This window comes from Eucyclogobius newberryi, unplaced genomic scaffold (genome assembly GCF_026437365.1).
Source record: "Eucyclogobius newberryi isolate DKJ021-1_F unplaced genomic scaffold, fEucNew1.0.hap1 SCAF_13, whole genome shotgun sequence".
Lineage (NCBI taxonomy): Eukaryota > Metazoa > Chordata > Actinopteri > Gobiiformes > Gobiidae > Eucyclogobius > Eucyclogobius newberryi.
The window spans coordinates 28,229,945-28,248,233 of record NW_027315757.1 but is presented as its reverse complement, the minus strand read 5'-3'; the positions used below and the strand labels follow the sequence as shown (position 1 = coordinate 28,248,233).

Genomic DNA, 18,289 nt, shown 5'->3' with positions numbered 1-18,289 from the left:
GTACGTTCCAAAAATATACATTTATTGTGTCCATGGCTCGAGTTCCGATGCCCAAAGTCATAGTTCTGAAATGTGATGAGTGGGATGATGGTGTCATAAATAAGTCTGCAATATGTTGTTATTTTCCATCCCTGCAAATAAAATACTGATGAAAAAGCTAACTCTACTTTATCTCCCTGGATTTCTTATGGCCTATAATAAGGTTGTGGGTTTGACTCCTGGGCAGTGCGGGGTTTGCTCCACGTGATTTTCTTTTTTCTTACTTGTCTATGTTAGATCTTCTTTGCTCTGCTTGCTGTTTGAAATATGAACATACATTGAATGAAATAAAATAAACTCAGACCAGACTGTATAGGGCATATTTTGTGAGACTCATAGGCTATTGCTACTGCCGAGAATCTTAGCCCTTTCAGATTATAGGTGCTGATTAGGCCAAAATACTTTTACATGTGTGAATTAATTGAAAGAAGATAATGCAATTTCAATAGAGTAATTGGGATTAGCCACACACTTAATACAAATTGAAAAATCAAGCATAATTTGTTAGAGCTGGACAATATACCTCATGGAAATGTTGACCTAGTTGTGCCTACTCTTGAAAAAAGTTCCTAAAAGAACCTGTATATATACACTGAACTGGACACTGGAACACTGAAAATTCAAAGTGGTAGTTTATGTTTTGCTACTAATTTAGATCATTTAATTTTGAATGATCTAATGAAGGACACAGCGTTTTTATGGCACCATTTTATTTTACTGTACTGCTCATGCGATCAGGCACTTTTCAAAAACCAAATGTGAAAGCAAAACGGTATTAAATGTAGCTGCTTCCCTCTATTGGTCAATATTGATGTGCTTTTAATTTGTTTTTGTCCCTGCCTTTCATCAGTTAAGAAAGTGTATCTCTAAATGAATGCAGTATTTCTAAATCCACCAGTAAAACTACAGCCTCATGCTTTGGATCAATATCATTACATTTGTATTGTTCAACTTGTTGCCGTTTGTTTGAAGTGACGCCAGTGACGCGTGTCCCTGAACGCACCGCGCGGGGGGCGGGCCTTTAAAGTTTTCAGGAAGTGTTTGTGCTAAACTGACAGCGCTTTGATAGAAAAGTTTTCATTTACTGTCTAATTTAATCATCTCGCGAGTGTCTTTGGTTACACTTCTCAAAATGCAAAACACGGCCTATGGAGACTCGTTTGCCGGCGGAGCATTTGACTTAGTGAGCTTTTTTAAAAAGCCGCAAAGTATTTTGCGCATGATCAGCTGGGTGAGTGACCGCACACTAATGTTCGCATTGCGTTTGAGCAACAGATGGAACAGGACAGTGTCGAAATGGATTCACTTTTGACTTGTTTGTGTGTCTTTTCAAGCTTGTAGCACATGTGAAATGCGTATTATTTATTTTATAGTTGACTCATTGTTTGTGCAGATTAATGTTGACGCCTAATGTGTGTCCTGTCGTTACTGTCACACTTTACACATTCACCTCACGGATGTTGAACACACATCATTTGAAAGGAAACCGGTTTATGACCATTGTCTCTTCCTTTTGTGCAGCTGTTTTCCATTGTGGTGTTTGCGACCATCACTGCGGAGGGCTACACCAACCTCAGGACTGACTCCGCCATCAGATGCATGTACAACAACAATGACAGCGCCTGCAGCTACGCGGTGGGGGTCGGGGTCCTGGCCTTCGTGGCTTGTGTCATCTTCTTCCTGCTGGACGCTTACTTCCCTCAGATCAGCAATGCCAAGGACAGAAGATACATCGTCATCGGGGATCTGGGCTTCTCATGTAAGACGTAACGACCCCGTGTGTCCCGTGTGTGTCTTTATTCGTCTCATATGTACATGTTATTGTCACTGTCCTCTCCAGCTGCTTGGACGTTCCTCTGGTTCGTCTGCTTCTGTCTTCTGGCCAGTCAATGGGCCAAAACGAACACTGACAATCCACTGGTTCAGATCCCAGGAGATGCTGCGCGGGCTGGCATCGCGTTCTCGTTCTTCTCGATTATCTCATGGGTAAGATCCGCAAACAGCAGCAGCCGTGACCGTTTTTGACCGGCAACGTCTGACAATCCGCTGTCCAAATGTCTTCACAGGGGCTCTTGGCTTATTTTGCGCTCGGAAGGTATAAACAAGGCCTAACTGACCTGAACCAGGATTACACTGATCCTGCCAACGACCACGCCTCTGCCTATCCTCCTGGGTATCCCAACAGCAGCGCCCCGGAAGGATACCAGCAGTCCCCTTTCTCCAGTCAGGGGCCGACTGGAGCCGGGGAGTACAAGCCACCCAGCTACTAAAGACAATGCCACTGTTTGGACTGCTCACACTCGCTTTGCCTCTTATTTGATGGATTCGGGAATGTCTCACCATTTGTTTTGTTTTGTTTCATGATCAGAGTGTAATTTGGCTTCTGTTGAGCCATACTTATCTAGAACAGGTATTTCAACTTAACTTTAGCAGTGCATCGTCTTCAAGGAAGCGACCGACAGTTTAATGTTTAGTTAGTTCTGTCATTGATCACTGAATATAAGTCTTTGATTTTCAAGTAGCAAAGTAAATTCATCTATAATATGTCAATGTTACAATACCAAAGGTTTTGTATTGAAAATAGACTGGTTTCTATGTTGTTGATTTTTTTAATTTTTATTTTTGTTTTTTTTTCAACCACTGAAAAAGTATTTATATGCACTGAAAGAAATCAGAGGGCTGTGATAGTTGCATTTTATATACTGTACAACTAAGATTTAAATATTACTTTTATACTTATCAGGTGATTGTATTTATCTGACTTTGCGCTAGCCTTTTTTTTAAATTAGTTGTTAGTTCACCTGTTCTAAGTTACACAGACTTTACACATTATTTAACTCTTTATTTTATAGTCTGACCATGGAACATAACAATCACAACTGTCATAAATGCTTCATAGTCACATAGTCACACGCTTCACAGTTATTCAATGCTTTTGCCCTTGACAACACTCTTGTGTAGCATCTTTTGCCAAATAAATTGTGTCTGAATGCGGATGTATTTATTTATATGACCAAAACCTGGGCACATATTTACACAGGCTCTTAGTGAGGTTGAACACATGGAGTGCTTTGTTTGGCCTTTAGTATAATTCTCATCAACAAGTTCCTGTTTCATTGTGTATTTTACAACTGCTAAGACTGTTTATACACAGCCTGATAGAAGAAGTGTGTCAATAACCACAGTACTTTCCGCCTTCCATCTGAGGTCACCTGACTTTCGGGGCGCGCTCTCTTCGGGGGGCGCATTCATATTTCCGAGGGACCCTGAAAGCAGCGCGTGTCGGGTGCGCGTAAACCCGCCACGTCATGTCGTCACGTACCGGAAGTAATGAACGTCGGATCTGTGGCAACTGGAGCAACACACATGAAGAACCAAGCAGAGAAGTGCCGAGATGGTGTTTAAAGGTGGCGTGAGCCTGGACTGAGCGCGGCACATCGAGCACATGTGGTGAGTGCAACGTACAGCGAGGCACAGCGACGTGGGGAATGTTTCGTGGTGCTGTGAAATGACCTGTGATGGCATCTTTCCCCCCTTCTTCTTGTCTCTTCTCGTGAGGAGCTGCAGCAGGGGCAGGGACACCACTCGCATATTGTAGATATTGATAGTTTACAGCCTTTATTCTGATGTAAATAACAGCATTTGGGTCTGTTTAGGAAGAGCTTAAACATGACTGTATTTGTCAGGGTTGAAGCAGTCAGAACAGTCTGTTTAGGAGGTTTAGACTGAAATGAATTATTCTTTAAAGTGCTTCTAAAACTGTTCGTGATGCTTCATTTTATGACCACACTTAAGGCACTTTTTCTTATGTTCTGGTTCGTAGCCTATTCACAGGTCTTTACTTCCTGCTCCTGTCAGACTTTACAGCAAACACTGTTGGCCCTGGACATGTCTTTTCATCATTCATGTGCAATACTGTGACATAGTGTCAATCATCCCTGCTGCAATGTTTTCTGTCCATAAAGCAGCTGTAAATAAGAGTGTTATTATTATTATTATTATTATTATTAAGATTAGAAGAGTTACCTGTTTTTCCTGATTATACTTCTGTGTCTAATGTTTGTTGCAACACTAGAATTTCCTCATTGTGGGACCAATAAAGCTTTTCTTATCTTATTCATAATGACTTACAATGTCCAAGAGTTGAGACCACTCTGAACCTTCAGTGTTTCATCTGATTGTGACTGCTGCTGATCTTTGTACTGCGGCTCAGAAATAATTAGACTCACCTCTTGTCTCCTTAGAAAATATACCACCCGTCGATGTTTATGCCGGCAGAAGGTAACGTTTCCCTTAACTACGGTAAAATATTAGTTGTCTTTGATTGGACCAATACTTGGCCAATATAAATAAAGCACTCAGTTTGACCCTTTGGACTCTTTTATAATCTTTAACCTAGCTAAAGTTCACAGCTATTGTTCCTCTACTTCTGTCCGAAAGGCAAATACTCAGGAGTGTAGACCAAACGTTTTAGACGCTGTATATGAAGTTGTAAAATAAATTTAATGACACAGACTTCAAGAATGGGCAGGAGACGAAGGGGTAAGAGTATCAAATAAGTTGTTTCTTTTATGTATGTTAAGTTGTCAGCAGGGTTGTGACAGTAACGTGTGAGAGTGTCTTGAGAGGAAAAGCACAGTGCTGCAAGATCCTGGTAAAATGATCTTCTGTTTGGCACAAGGCCGCTTTATGAAAGAGTCTTTCAGCTTCTTTGCTTGACCCGAATCTCATGCTACGGGTGAGAGGTGTATGGACTCTAACTAGTGAAAAATACATTCATTTCTATGTTTTTATCTGAAGATGTGTGCTGCAATCTTTTATATGTGTGAACTATAGAACTAATAATAATAAGGCAATTTAAATTAATTAAAGGTTTGCATGCCTTTAGCCCTGGTGGGTTGTTAAAGCATTTCCTGATTTGCTTGTCTGGAGTGGCTCCTCTTGTCAACCCAGAATGCTCCCATTTGTCTTCAGCGTTACTGCAACATGTATTATTTCAATTTCAATTATTAAGGGCAAATGTCAGGATAATCGAACAGGATTGGGTTGAAGAGACTAACTTGTGAGTAATTTCTTTGGGCGGTCCATATTTTCAGTTTCTTCAGTAGTTGTGTTTTTTTTTACTAACACTGAGTATGTATAACCAGGAAGAGTATCTATCCTCATGTTTGGTATATTGTTCTCACTTGACAAGACAAACTGGTCTTTCAAATCGAGTTTACAGTAGTCAGACATGGACAATGTGGAGTGTGTTCAACTAGAACTAAATGGCCTTGACATATTGCTAATCTAGTTTTCATCCACATAATTTGATAATGACTCCTTTGTAATACAGTGTATATTCTTGTTTCTCTTGTAGGTCAGCCTAGGCCCTCGTCCTCCATGCCGGCTGTCCCAGGCACCACACGACTGAAGCAAGATGATCCTATGAACCCTCTGCACATCTCTGTAGGAGACCTCCCTATGTTGGCTTCCATGGCCAAAACAACTGACTCTCGTTTCCGCCTAAAATGGAAGCCCATAGTTGTTGTGGTGCTCTCGTTAACTCTGGTTCTGCTGCTTCTCGCTCACCTGAACGCGGGCTTTCACCCCAGAAGCTTTTCACCCTCTACCAGCTGGAAGTCCAGTCCTAGGCAGTCTAATCAGGAGCCCCATTACAATGACACATACCCCCTCACGTCACCAGAGCGCACTCCCCAGGGCACTCGCTACCGCATAGGGGTCATCGCTGACCTGGACACAAGCTCACTGAGTGACAAGAAGCTGACCTGGTTCAGTCACATGCGGCGAGGACACCTGCTGGTCTCTGAGAGTGGGGACAAAGTGAGTGTGGAGTGGGATGTAGAGCGTGTAGTGCTGGAGAGCCACCTCTCTGAGAAAGGAAGAGGAATGGAGCTGTCCGAGCTGGTGGCATTCAATGGGAAGTTGTACTCTGTTGACGACCGCACAGGAGTGGTTTATCTAATTGAAGGAAATAATGCTGTGCCCTGGGTCATTCTGCCTGATGGGGACGGCAGTGTTGCCAAAGGTTTGTTGGTATAATGTAATTATATAATACAGCATTATATACATTTTAAATATAGTGACTGTACTGTCCCAACCATCATGTGTCCATAGGGTTTAAAGCCGAGTGGCTCGCGGTGAAAGATGAGCATCTCTACGTTGGCGGTCTGGGGAAGGAGTGGACGACTACGGAGGGTGAATTCGTCAACAACAACCCCGAGTGGGTGAAAGTGGTGGGCTTCAGAGGAGACGTCAGACACGAGAACTGGGTGCCGCGGTACAAGGCTCTTAAAGCGGCTGCAGGAATAGAACCTCCAGGTAAATCAATCATGATCTGACGTTAGTAATGTGCACGAACTTGTTTGGTCAATCCACACCCCTTTTTGTAGCAAAAGAACTGGAGAAAGGCCATAGTAACTTCATACTTGATACACAAGTTAGGCTGTATCGTGCATATTTAGTTCATCTTATTTGAGCATAGTCTATACCTTTTACTATTATATTATATACATTGTTTTTATGACGCCAAAGCACTGATTATGGCATTAAAACCCATTCTGATTTAAGTTACATTTCCCCACAGGTTATTTTATACACGAATCGGCGGCCTGGAGTGACACGCTGCAGCGCTGGTTCTTCCTTCCACGTCGTGCCAGTAAACAGCGCTACGAGGAAACGGCCGATGAGCGTCGGGGCACGGACATGGTGCTCAGCTGCTCCGCGGACTTTAAACACATCCATGTGAGCCACGTAGGGGAGCTCAACCCCACGCACGGCTTCTCCTCCTTCAAGTTTGTGCCCAACACAGACGACCAAATCATTCTGGCTCTGAAGTCTGAGGAAGACGCTGGGAAAATAGCTTCATACATTATGGCCTTCACCCTCGACGGACGCGTTCTTCTGCCAGAGACCAAGATTGGGGACGTGAAATACGAAGGCGTCGAGTTCATTTAGTGCACTTTTGTTCATGAGGCCACTGCACTGTGGGTCTGTCCTGTTTACACTGCAGTTGGAAGTACAATAAGGGGCAGGTTTTCTCTAATAAATGCCTGTACGGTACTGTAAAGTTTTTTAAAAATGATGAATGTAAACCAAGTGAATTGAATTAGACTGTGACTTTGTCTGCAATGTTTAATTTTATACACACACTCTGCATAATGCGCAATAATACACAACTTGCTATTTAAGTTTAAAAGACATTTTTTTTCTTTAAATTAAGTTTTTCTTTATGCAATCTTTGGGGGGGAAAGTAAAAACAAAGAACAAAACAATCTAGTCTTCATTGTGTTCCTTGTATTACAGTTCAAACTATATCTACAGTATAATCTCGACCTCATCTTGCCCAGACTTGCACTTTGCACTTGCACTTTTGGTGAAACGAAACTTCAACTCCCTTTTTAAGCTCCAGTTGTTTTCAAACCTTGAGACAAAGAGAAGCACTTCTGTGAGTCGGAGCTTGTGAGAGGGTAAGTTTTGGACGTAAGAATTATCATCAGTTTTGCATTCGGATGTATTTTTAATTAACTTCTTTACACTACTGTCTGATAAACAGTATGCATTTAGTGTTCTCTGCCTAAATGTATTATCATTATTAAGTAGATGGATCTGTCTTGCAGTTTAGTGCATGTTATTTTTCATTTCACAGACAATCACTGCCCTTCGAGTTCAAAATGTTGAAATATCAGAGTTTTGGCGTTTTGCTTTTCCTGGTCTGCGACGTGTCAACGCAGTTCAGCAGCTTCAGTGAGTTTTTGGGGGAGATTTGCGTGTTTAATCGGTGTGTTTGCGCGTGCTTTTGGGGTTAAACGCGTTTGTGTGCAGAGCGGACTTCAGTGGCGCAGGAGGGGGACGTGAGGCTCGTGGGGTCGAGGCTCCTCTTCGGGGGCCGCGTGGAGATCTACCACGCGGGACAGTGGGGGACGGTGTGCGACGATGGATGGGACATGAACGAAGCAAACGTCGTGTGTCGCCAGCTCAAATTCCCCCGGGCTAAATCTGTCGTGACGAAAGAATTGGATGATCCTAAAGGTTTGGTTTTATTCTTCTTCTTTCTACCAGGAGGGGGCGCTGTTCGCAACCGAGAGAGATTATTGTGAAGGGAAACGTCACAGTTTTAGTCACTATTATTGACACCAGGACCAAGGCTGAAGTAGTTTGTGTGACATAAGCAATAGTATAGATTTAATTGAAATTATTTGTATCATTCTTTTAGTTTTTTTCTATTATATTGTGACCAGGGATGTCAAATTCTAGTGTTTCACAATTATTACTGAGATCTCACCTAACACCGTATTATTCCTCAAGTTTGTGACCAACTTTATTCAATTATTAAGATGTATTTCTTTATATAATTTTGAATTTAAAACCGCTTTATTTTGCTTCTTTAATAGTTATAGTTAGTTATAGTATAGTTATTGTTAGTTATAGTAAAGGTATTACTGAAATCTCACCCAACACCGTATTATTCCTCAAGTTGGGGCAAACTTTATTCAATTATTAAAATGTATTTCTATATATAATTTTGAATTTAAAACCGCTTTATTTTGCTTCTTTAATATTCACAATAGGGATTGTCTTAGTTCTTATCATTATGTGATATGATTATCTGAATGATCTTGACATCCCAAATGTATTACTGCCTGTTTATCGTAGCACTTGGACCAATATGGATGGACGACATGGAATGTAAAGGCACAGAGAAGTACCTACATGCGTGTACTTTCAAAGGCTGGGGAGTAACTGACTGCAGCCACAAGGAGGACGTCGTTATACAATGTGAACCAAGAGGTAAATAAAATACTAACAACGGTGACCCATAATATGAATAACTATTTTCCTCCTATTATGTTTATATGCCCTGTGACGAATCATTACTTTTTTTTCCATTCTCTGTATTTTTGTTACAGTCGAAACTGATTTGCCGACCTCATCCCAAACCCTGGACCACAGTATTGCTCTGTCCGAAGAGCTGGGTGAACTCTTCGACAGTGAGCGTTTGTGTGACCTCTCCGTCACCGCTCAAAGTTCTGCCGCCGAAACACTGCAAATAACAGATTCGACCACGTTCTGCGCACACAAAATGATCCTGTCACGTGTGCACGCTTTCAATATCACGATGGATACACAAAAAGTCACGGTGGAAGTCGTCCCGAAGTGCCTCCCCCATTTTCCCGCTTTTATAAGGTATTTATTGTGCTTAAAATATCACGGTTAAGTATTTGTAGTATTGTGATCGTGGTGGAATAGTGTGTGTAGTAAGTTTGCCAGATTCATCTTTTAATTACTCAGTTTTTGATGATTAGATCCACTTTTTTACTGATAACGTTAAAGCATTACATAGAGCAGGGGTGGGCAATTATTTCCCTCCAAGGGCCATATTCGAATCCAGGCAAGCAGCGGAGGGCCGGCCCCCAATCATTGGTGTGAAAAAATAAAATCCCAAAAATTAAATATCAAATAAAATATCACTTTTCTGTCAATTGTAGGCTATTGAATATATTATTTAATTCATTTCACGTCATATTTATTAAGGATACAAGTGCAGGCAGATGCCTGAGGGCAAAAAAGGTTTTTTTTTTTAGTTTTTTTTTTAAATATTACTTGGACAAGCTTGGCGGCCCGGATTGAAAGGCCCTGCGGGCCGGATGTGGCCCACGGGCCGTAGTTTGCCCACCCCTGACATAGAGTTTAACTTGGCGTATGTCTTAATGTATTAACTTGTAGTTCTTACATTACACTAAATCATACTGATAAATGGAGGACACACAAATGTACGCCTTTATTTGCCGTAGCAAACCTCCGACATTTAAATGCTTCTGTTGTTTCTTTAGGTATCTGTACACTCGTAAGATTGACGTCGTCTTCTCCTCGGTGCAATGTCTTCACTGGTTGGCCTCTCAGTTCAGGGTGGAACAACTGATGAGGGACACGGCTCTTCTTTTCAACCAAATCATTCCCGACGACAGCTCGTTTGAAACACAAGTGTCTATTCATGAATATGCCATCGAGACCCAAGACTTCGTCCTGCAAGAAACCTGTGTCCGGTATTTGGCCTGGAACTTCCAGAACTTCTCCACGAGTCCAGTTTGGACCCAGATCTCTGAGGATCTCCTGAGCAACCTTCTACTCCGCTCAGATATAGTTGTGCCAGATGAGTTGTTTGTGCTTGAAGTTGTGGAAAACTGGATCTTAAACAATGTTAACACTAGTTTGGACTCCCTGGCCAAACTGTTATCTCTAGTGCGATTTCCCATGATGCCTGCTGAACAGCTGACCGCCACTCAAATGTTGTCAAACTTCTCACTGTACGGCACGCATCAAAGTATCTTCAATGATAATATTCTCAAGGCCCTGCAGTTTAATGTGCAGCTTTTAACCAATATTAAGTCTCGAGTGAAGATGTTCATTGATGATGTTTCTTACCAGCCTCGGATCTACACCTCTGCCTTGTGGAGCGTGTCCTTAGCACCCACTGTGCAAACACAGTCGTATAATTCATATGGTCAGATCGTTGCACCCACTATGGCAACGCGGTCGTATCAATTAAAACGTCACTATGGTGGCAGTCGTAGAGCTATGTTTGCACCCACTATGCCAACACGGTCGTTTAATAATCATCACAATGTTGACAGTCGTAGATCTATCTTAGCCCCATATCACAGCAGCTTGATGTTCCGGGACAAAACGACAAACTGGCTTGCGCAAATCTTCACACAACAATACCAGTGTTCCAATCAAGGTTTGAGATGTAACTCTCTGCCAATGGCCAGGCTGCATAATCATGGAAGCAACTTCCCAGGCGTCGTGTTTGGGAACCGGCTTCTGCTGATGTGCCAGAACAGGTATATTTTTGAGGTTCAGGACTTCAAGGAGAGCATGGCATCCATTTCCAAAAATTCTACACAGTCTTCAACCTATCCATGCCCAAATGACCAGTACCAGTTCATTTTTGTAGTGAGACCTGAATACATCTAAGAAACAGGCCTCAGTTTTGATCATTGTCCTTGTTGATTAATTCCAAGGTCATGCATCATTAGTATTTTTAATGTAGTTGAAGCACTGAAATATGTTTCCAATTTTAATATTTTACTCTCAACATGCACTAGCATTTATAACCACTGTTGTTTCTATGGGTTACACATAAATAAATGGTTTTAAAACTCTATGTATGTCTCTTATTTTGTTCACTACTGCATCTTTGAGTGAGTTTTCTTGAACGCTAACTTAGTACAAATAAAAACAATAATAAATGCATATTAAGGATGGAAAATAAATTGGTGCTAATATGGGTATCGGTAATATTGTGGCATTTATTTATCTTTTTAATATTGGGACAAATTCCTTGCTATTTAACAGAGGTGTTTGTGAATTCTGTTCATTGGCAATGGCAATAAACCTTTTTTGAGATATTTAGTTGTCTCCTAATCTGTCATGCCCAGTTTGTCATTGGCCTTTACACCAAGACAATATCCATCCATCCCTGTTTGAAATATAATGACTTGGTGTGCTCTTTCTACAGTAGTATATAAGTAAGTATATTTCACAATCGTGCCAAATGCCGTCTTCCAGATTTCCCGTACTGATGTGTCAGGACAGGTCCCTCGTGCTAGAACGCAGCTTGAGTCCAACTGTTCTGAGTTCATTTGTTAGAAGAAGATCATGTTTTCTTGTTGTCGTGAAGGTTTACTCATTCTGACTTGGCGTTTGCGTGGTTTCTTTTGACTAACCTTACAAGCAATTCAAATGTGTTCTGGCATGTCGTTTTCCCAAATGATGCAACACTTATTTTATTTACGAGAATACACGTGACAAAAAAGAGAGGCAAACAAAAAAGAACAAAGATGTCTGTAATGCTAGTGACTCAGTAAAAGAATCAGAATAAGCCACTAAAGCTTGGCATATGTCTAGACAGTGCATCTATAGGAATTGTTTAAAACTTAAGACATTTATCATGGCTTTATAACACTCAGCAAAGCACCTTCATGGCTTCCAAATGTGCTTTAGAATCTTGACAAACCTCTCAGAGCACTACAGTACAAGCCAGGGGTCTCATTTATAAACCTTTACGTAGATTTTTGACTAAAGGTGTACTTACGGGAAAACACAAACTTCCACAAAGCTCCTAACACTGTTCAACTCTCTTTTAGCACAGATTGCCTTCTTCCTCCTCTGAAAGCACCAACTCACCGCTCACTCCCACCTCAAGTCAACTTAGAACTTACCTTAGAAAGTTGTGCACGTAACATTTTTCTACATACGCACGCTTTAGAAGTTAGACTCTAGATTGTTCATCTCCACTCTAATGATTTATGATTTTCAACCACCACTAATAAGGTAAAAAAGATTCAGTTGTAGTCATCTGGACTCTGGTTTATTTTGCTACAACTGAATCTTTTTTACTACAATGGAACACTCCTGGACAAATGAGGGATTACACCGACATGTCACCACTAATGTGGTAAAAAGTGTCTTGCCCAAGGACACAAACACAGCACTAGGGCACAACAACAAAGTCCCTACTTCACATGTGTCATATACAAGGCCCGCCAGACGTTTTAATCCGGCCCGCCAAACATTTCGAATTTATATTTAAAATATATATATATATATATATATATATATATATATAAAATTTGGTTTTGTGGATGTTAGAGTTGTGCTAAAAGTGGAGCTAATGTGGAACTAACAACAAGAAAACAAACTTCTGTGATGAAAACATCCTCTACAAACCTGGACAGATCAGCAGCCGCAGGTAAAAACACAGGTCAGAGTGTAATAAAGTATGAACATGACTGTGTCCACACTAATGTGACTGTGAACACAAACACAATGACCACATTTGAGTCACTACATGAATAATTTGTCACTAAGATCAGCTTAAAATAGCGATCTCATATTGAGTTTGAGCAGAAACATGTCTGTGATATCAACATTTCACATCAGAAATCACATCAAAAGTCCATGTTCCTGTTTCTGCTGCTGCATGAATATGGACTCAGTCTTTCACCTGTGCAACAGTCTCCACAACTAATACTAGGCTGTAAAAAAGCTATTTATTTCTTATATTTTTTACTGTTTTATTTTGTTCATAATATTTGGCCCACGACTCAGCTATAGCGTCGAAATTTGACAAAAGAGTTTGGTTTGATTGAAGACTGTGGCTCATGCTGTGGCTCATGCACTTACTTAAACGCTCCCACGTTTGTTTTTATTTTGTGGTGAGTCAGTTCAGGTGTACAGATAACTACACAGACGTGGAAATGATACTTAGTACATTTAAAAGGTTTTTTAGATCTTGAGAAGTTTATTTTGTTATAAAGTCAAATACAATATTTTTCAGTTCCAAAAGTTTATCTCTGTAGATCAACTCTGAAGTTGTAATGCACATAAACTGAAGCACAGTATTGTTGAAATTACACTACTTTTTCTTAATAAATTTCAGTTTATGAGAACAAACGTTTTGTAATTTTTTTTTAATCGATCGAGTAATTGCTTCAAAAACAGGCTATATAACGCTATTCATTTCTTATTTTTTAAATTGTTTTATGTTTTACGTTATGTTTGGCCCGCGACCCAGCCTGAGCGTCAAAATTCGGCCCGCGGCCCAAATGAATTTGACACCCCTACCCTAGTTGGACCTGGCATTGATCCAGTGCAACCTTTGAATCTCACAATCTTCAGGTTTGTAGGCGAACCACTGCGTTACCATGGTGACTCATGGTTTACATTAAAAAAAACAACAACAACAAAACATTCCAAGTTGTTGAATTCCCACCCCCTCTCACAGTTCATTATGGTCTGGGGTTGGATGTGGACAGACATGACTATTACTTTAAGAGTGAAAGTTTGTCCACTTCAATGTCTAACAAACTCGTATCACAAATCCCTGTGGTCAGAGTGGATCCCTGACCTGCAAGTCACTACACAACGCAATGTGTTATTCCTTCCCCCATCTCTCACTACTGTCTGTGCTTATTCACTCTTGCACATATTTTAACGTCAAATTTGTTTGCAGCGGACGGTAAGTGGCTCGTAGTCGGGCCTTTCCTTATATGGGCGTCGATACAGACAAAGGGGCATCGGTCAGTGGTCAAAGGATGTGGGCGATACCACCACAACACCCACCAGAGTCCACAATGAGACCCACTTTTTCTGTCCTGCCAGGCACTTCCCTTTGAGTGTATTCCTGGCATTGGAAGCCTGTCATTTAAGTATTAAGGTGGCGTGTTAACTTTTGTTGTGGTCCACACAGGTCTGCTTACATTGCACTTCTTTAAAAAAAAAAAAAAAACACTCAAAACCAAATGTTGATATGATATTCCAGGTTTTGAGCAGTGGGAGAGAAACCAGGTCTAAAAGAAGAGTTGCAGTATGGGAAAAGAAGCCACTGGAGTTGAGGATGATTATCGTGTGAGGTCATTTGTAATGTGGCGATACATTGCTCAACAGGGCAAAAAAACGCTACATTTGAGGAGAAGGTGCTCATTGATTCCATATTAACATTGTGTGGTTAAATTAAAATTCAAAAATACCACTGTGGACTTATTTCAAATTTGGTGTGTGGAGTTGAATTTGTCTTATAATGTCAAAGTAGTCTATTTAATGGCACCATCTTTGCTCAAAGCCAGGCCCCTGCGCTCCAAAGTACAGACACTTTAAGCATTTATTTAACAACTATTGCAAAGTTTTGTCATTACAGACTGTGAATGACATTTTGATTTCTGGACCAGATGTCAAAAACTGGCAACGACCTGAATTATTCTTTACTTTTAGTGCCCCATAACTCTGGAACAATAATATACAGTTTATCATATCACATCCTGACAGAATTGGGTTATTGTAAAGACATGGAAAGACATTTGGGAGGCGTTCATACAAATAGAGTAGTATTTCTTCCACTTGAATAATCGCGGCTCATCGGTACGGCGTTTGCTCAAAAAACCCAAAACAAGTTCTCAGTTAAAGCCTTCTATTATTTTATCACGTTTAAATTCAGTGCTCGTACCATATTTTAGTTTAGAAATCAAATGAAGGCTTCGACATCTCTTACCCTTTTGCACTTGGTTGTGTCATTTCCTCTGCCCTTCACTTCACTTGTTGTGCAGCTTCTCTTACGCGCTTGGTAACTTCCACTAGACTGCGAGTCATAGCCACTTGCAAAATCCTCCACAACTTGGAAATTTGTCACCCAGAGGAACTTGTGCCGCCGTAACCATAAAAACAAATAAATGCCCTGCAAAACAACCCGTGAATTGTCTCGATTTCCCAACAGACAGTCTTGGTCTTCCAGACACTGGGAATGCGTGAGAGGAAAAGCAACGAGACAAAAAATGCAAATCTATGGAAAAGAACAGGAATATTTTGCCAGTGGCCAGAAGGCAGATGGTTGCCAAGAATGATGTCACGGAGCGAAGCAGCCGCAATATCTCCAGCCCGTTTCATTATTCATCATCAGTGCAAATGATCGTATCACCCTGACGCCAATATCAACAGAAAAGACCGCAAAGTTTAAACTCAAGAGTCAAGACATCTTCTGTTTCCCAGGGGCCGCACCGAAAATATTTCAGCGCTTGTGTCAGGCCCAAGGTGTGAGACATGAGACGAGGCCCGTGACTGTAGTATGAGCCTGACGTGCGTCATAGTTCCAAAATGCCCCAGGGAAACACAGAAGGCGTCACATTTAAAAAGCTTTTTCAAACAATAACAATTAGAAGCATAAAACTTTTTCTTTTTTTTTAACATAGTTCTTTCGATTTATTGGCAGCCAAAAACGAACAAGCAAAAAGAACAAACACCCAATAAACTATTTTTACATGCTTCTATGCAGTATGATTACAGAAGATATTTTTGTTTTTGATAAATGGCACAAATACAAATTTATTTATTTTTTCTGGCTTGTGGTTTCTTCTGCCATAAAACAGAAAATATGCAATAATTTAATTGGTGATACGGCATACATTTTCTCTTCATTTTTTGTTGTTTGTTTTATTAGGAGCTGCCACTATTCTTCCTGGGGAGATATTTAAAAGATGAATTGTACAATTGTGTAATCCATATTTATCATAAGTTGTATTAATTGTTCAGTGTTTGATGTTTGTGTTGCACCAAACTGCCAGGACGAGTTCCTATGTCTGTGAATCCTGTTCATTAACAAATGGCAATAAACTTTATTCTGATTCTGACAATTACAGTAACATATCAAATGTAAGTAAAGGTGACCTTATATACTGACCTTTCAATAGGTCAGTATAGTACACTTTGAACACATTAAACTCATATCCGCTAACACTTTTGTATTAATTCGTAGTTGTTCAAACCTTGCTCTTCCTATCATTACCCAGGTATTCTTTTATTGTTGATTTAAATTATATTTGACTACCTTTGTGAAATTTGTTTTGGAATTGTTCAAAGTTCCTTCTCATTGCATTCCTGGTGTTGTACACATGTACCACATGAATGGAGTTTGCATTTCTCAAACATTTATTCATTTATTCAATTAAAGTATACAATGGTTACAGCAGTCAGTCCTTCCCAAATAACCAGTTTAAGTCTTTATGCATTTGTTTCACAGTTGATCTGTAATTCCTTTTCAGTGTTGTGCTGCTTTGTACTAAATCTTTTGTAGTTTTTCAGGTCAGCATTTTATTAGCATAGCTAATTTCAGCTTTGGTGCATGTTGGTTTAAAAAGTTATTTTAATAGAAGACAATATACCGGCTATATAAAAGCTGTTTCCATGTACATTTTTTTCTAGTGTAATTCCAAGCAGTTTGGTTTCCTGCTTTCAACTATCAACAAAATTATTAAATTTAACTCTGAATATTTACTAGATGAATGCCTTGAACCTATAACAATACCATTAGTAGCGGTAGTAGATATAGTGATGGTACTATACTATTAAAAAAGACAGATTGAGTTCTGTATAAGTAACATTTCAAAACCATAATACTTAAGTTTATCCAGGAGTATTTGATATGAATAATATCAAAAGCAGCAGAAAAATCAAACATTTCCGCGCAAACAAACAGTATTCTTCTGGTCTATTTGTCTGAGCCGTTGGTCTCTCATCTGTGTCAGGAGAGCGACTCCTTCTGAGGGCGAGCTGGAAATCTGTGAATAATCCATTTATAAGAGATTTCGACCTGATCAGAAACAACCTTTTGATTATTTTACTCAACAATGGTAAAAGACTAATCGGACCACAGTTTGAACAAGAATACATTATGCAAATGTGTTCTTAGGCATTGGTATTATTTTGACTCTTTTCAGAAGGAAACCTGCAACAAGATAAACTTCAGGGACTATTTCAGACGTTTGCTGTTCAGACCATCCATACCTTTGTCTTTTTGAGTGTTTAAGATATTATTTTCTTTACCAAACTTGAAAGTACAATGCTTATATAATAATATTATAATTCTGTCTTTAATAATAATCATGTATTTAGTTGATTATATATACATATGATCCTGTACCATATGAATATGAGTGTAAATATGAATATGAATATGAAAACTTTATTGACCACACATGGGCATTTTCCTTTGGTTTCACCAACAATTGAAACCACACACATTTACATGTCACTTTCAGCTCTACAGTTCATAATGCAATAATAAAAAACATACTTCTGAACAGTCTTCATGGAGATAGATTTATGCTACACTGTGGAATATTATAGCCAAAGAACAACATTTCCTTGGAAACAATGAGGCGGGGGCTCCTCCAGCCCATGTAAGGGCAGTTATGGTTTTCTATTTCCATTTAAATACATTATTATTTTTCCTCAAGCTCAAGAACAGTTTCCTCACAGGATTTTACAAAATAGTTGATTTCACCAGCAAAGGTTTGGAAATTAAAGAAAGAAACGGGCATTGGTCAATAATAGATAAGTAGATTAACTGACGTTTACAGGAATTAAGCAAATGGATGACTGTCCCAGAGCACCCTTGTCCTTAGACACCCCCATGTAGGCCCCCAAGGGGCCACACTGCACTTTAGGGAACCCCAAGCTTATGAAACCGCAAGCTTATGAAACCATAATGTGGAAGTCACACAAAATAGGGAACTATCTCCGCGTGTTCACGTGTGCAGTTTAGGGTCACCACGACACAGAGAAACGAGTGTAAAGATGTGACTGAGCTGCGGTTTATTCACAGACTGTGATTGGCTCTGAGCACAGAGTGGGCGGGGCCTCTGCCCTGGCTGCTCATAAAGCTCAGACAGCTGCTGCTGCAGGACAAACACACTGG

General features: G+C 40.1%; 3 protein-coding genes across 3 annotated transcripts; all 3 read left to right on the top strand.

Annotated features, from left to right (window-relative positions):
• The first annotated feature begins 1,110 nt into the window (after nucleotides 1-1,110).
• Nucleotides 1,111-2,661, top strand: syngr2a (synaptogyrin 2a). The gene is made up of 4 exons (XM_072443279.1): nucleotides 1,111-1,270; nucleotides 1,561-1,798; nucleotides 1,880-2,025; nucleotides 2,106-2,661. Exons 1-4 carry the CDS (start codon nucleotides 1,172-1,174, stop codon nucleotides 2,307-2,309), a joined length of 687 nt encoding a protein of 228 aa, XP_072299380.1. The 5' UTR covers nucleotides 1,111-1,171; the 3' UTR covers nucleotides 2,310-2,661.
• A 1,788-nt stretch (nucleotides 2,662-4,449) lies between these two features.
• On the top strand, nucleotides 4,450-7,019 carry cant1a (calcium activated nucleotidase 1a). The gene is made up of 4 exons (XM_072443278.1): nucleotides 4,450-4,581; nucleotides 5,399-6,067; nucleotides 6,157-6,360; nucleotides 6,626-7,019. Exons 1-4 carry the CDS (start codon nucleotides 4,545-4,547, stop codon nucleotides 6,994-6,996), a joined length of 1,281 nt encoding a protein of 426 aa, XP_072299379.1. The 5' UTR covers nucleotides 4,450-4,544; the 3' UTR covers nucleotides 6,997-7,019.
• A 668-nt stretch (nucleotides 7,020-7,687) lies between these two features.
• On the top strand, nucleotides 7,688-11,090 carry lgals3bp.1 (galectin 3 binding protein, tandem duplicate 1). Its single transcript, XM_072443277.1, has 5 exons — nucleotides 7,688-7,785; nucleotides 7,864-8,070; nucleotides 8,695-8,829; nucleotides 8,949-9,225; nucleotides 9,873-11,090. The coding sequence occupies exons 1-5, from the start codon at nucleotides 7,713-7,715 to the stop codon at nucleotides 11,014-11,016; spliced, it is 1,836 nt and encodes a 611-aa protein (XP_072299378.1). The 5' UTR covers nucleotides 7,688-7,712; the 3' UTR covers nucleotides 11,017-11,090.
• Nucleotides 11,091-18,289: the final 7,199 nt, after the last annotated feature.

Coding starts and splice junctions, on each gene's coding strand:
- lgals3bp.1 (XM_072443277.1), top strand. CDS start 7,713: ATGTTGAAATATCAGAGTTTTGGCGTTTTGCTTTTCCTGGTCTGCGAC. Junction 7,786..7,863: donor AACGCAGTTCAGCAGCTTCA/GTGAGTTTTTGG, acceptor GTTTGTGTGCAG/AGCGGACTTCAGTGGCGCAG. Junction 8,071..8,694: donor AGAATTGGATGATCCTAAAG/GTTTGGTTTTAT, acceptor TGTTTATCGTAG/CACTTGGACCAATATGGATG.
- cant1a (XM_072443278.1), top strand. CDS start 4,545: ATGACACAGACTTCAAGAATGGGCAGGAGACGAAGGG. Junction 6,068..6,156: donor GGACGGCAGTGTTGCCAAAG/GTTTGTTGGTAT, acceptor ATGTGTCCATAG/GGTTTAAAGCCGAGTGGCTC. Junction 6,361..6,625: donor TGCAGGAATAGAACCTCCAG/GTAAATCAATCA, acceptor ATTTCCCCACAG/GTTATTTTATACACGAATCG.
- syngr2a (XM_072443279.1), top strand. CDS start 1,172: ATGCAAAACACGGCCTATGGAGACTCGTTTGCCGGCGGAGCATTTGAC. Junction 1,271..1,560: donor TTTTGCGCATGATCAGCTGG/GTGAGTGACCGC, acceptor CCTTTTGTGCAG/CTGTTTTCCATTGTGGTGTT. Junction 1,799..1,879: donor CGGGGATCTGGGCTTCTCAT/GTAAGACGTAAC, acceptor TGTCCTCTCCAG/CTGCTTGGACGTTCCTCTGG.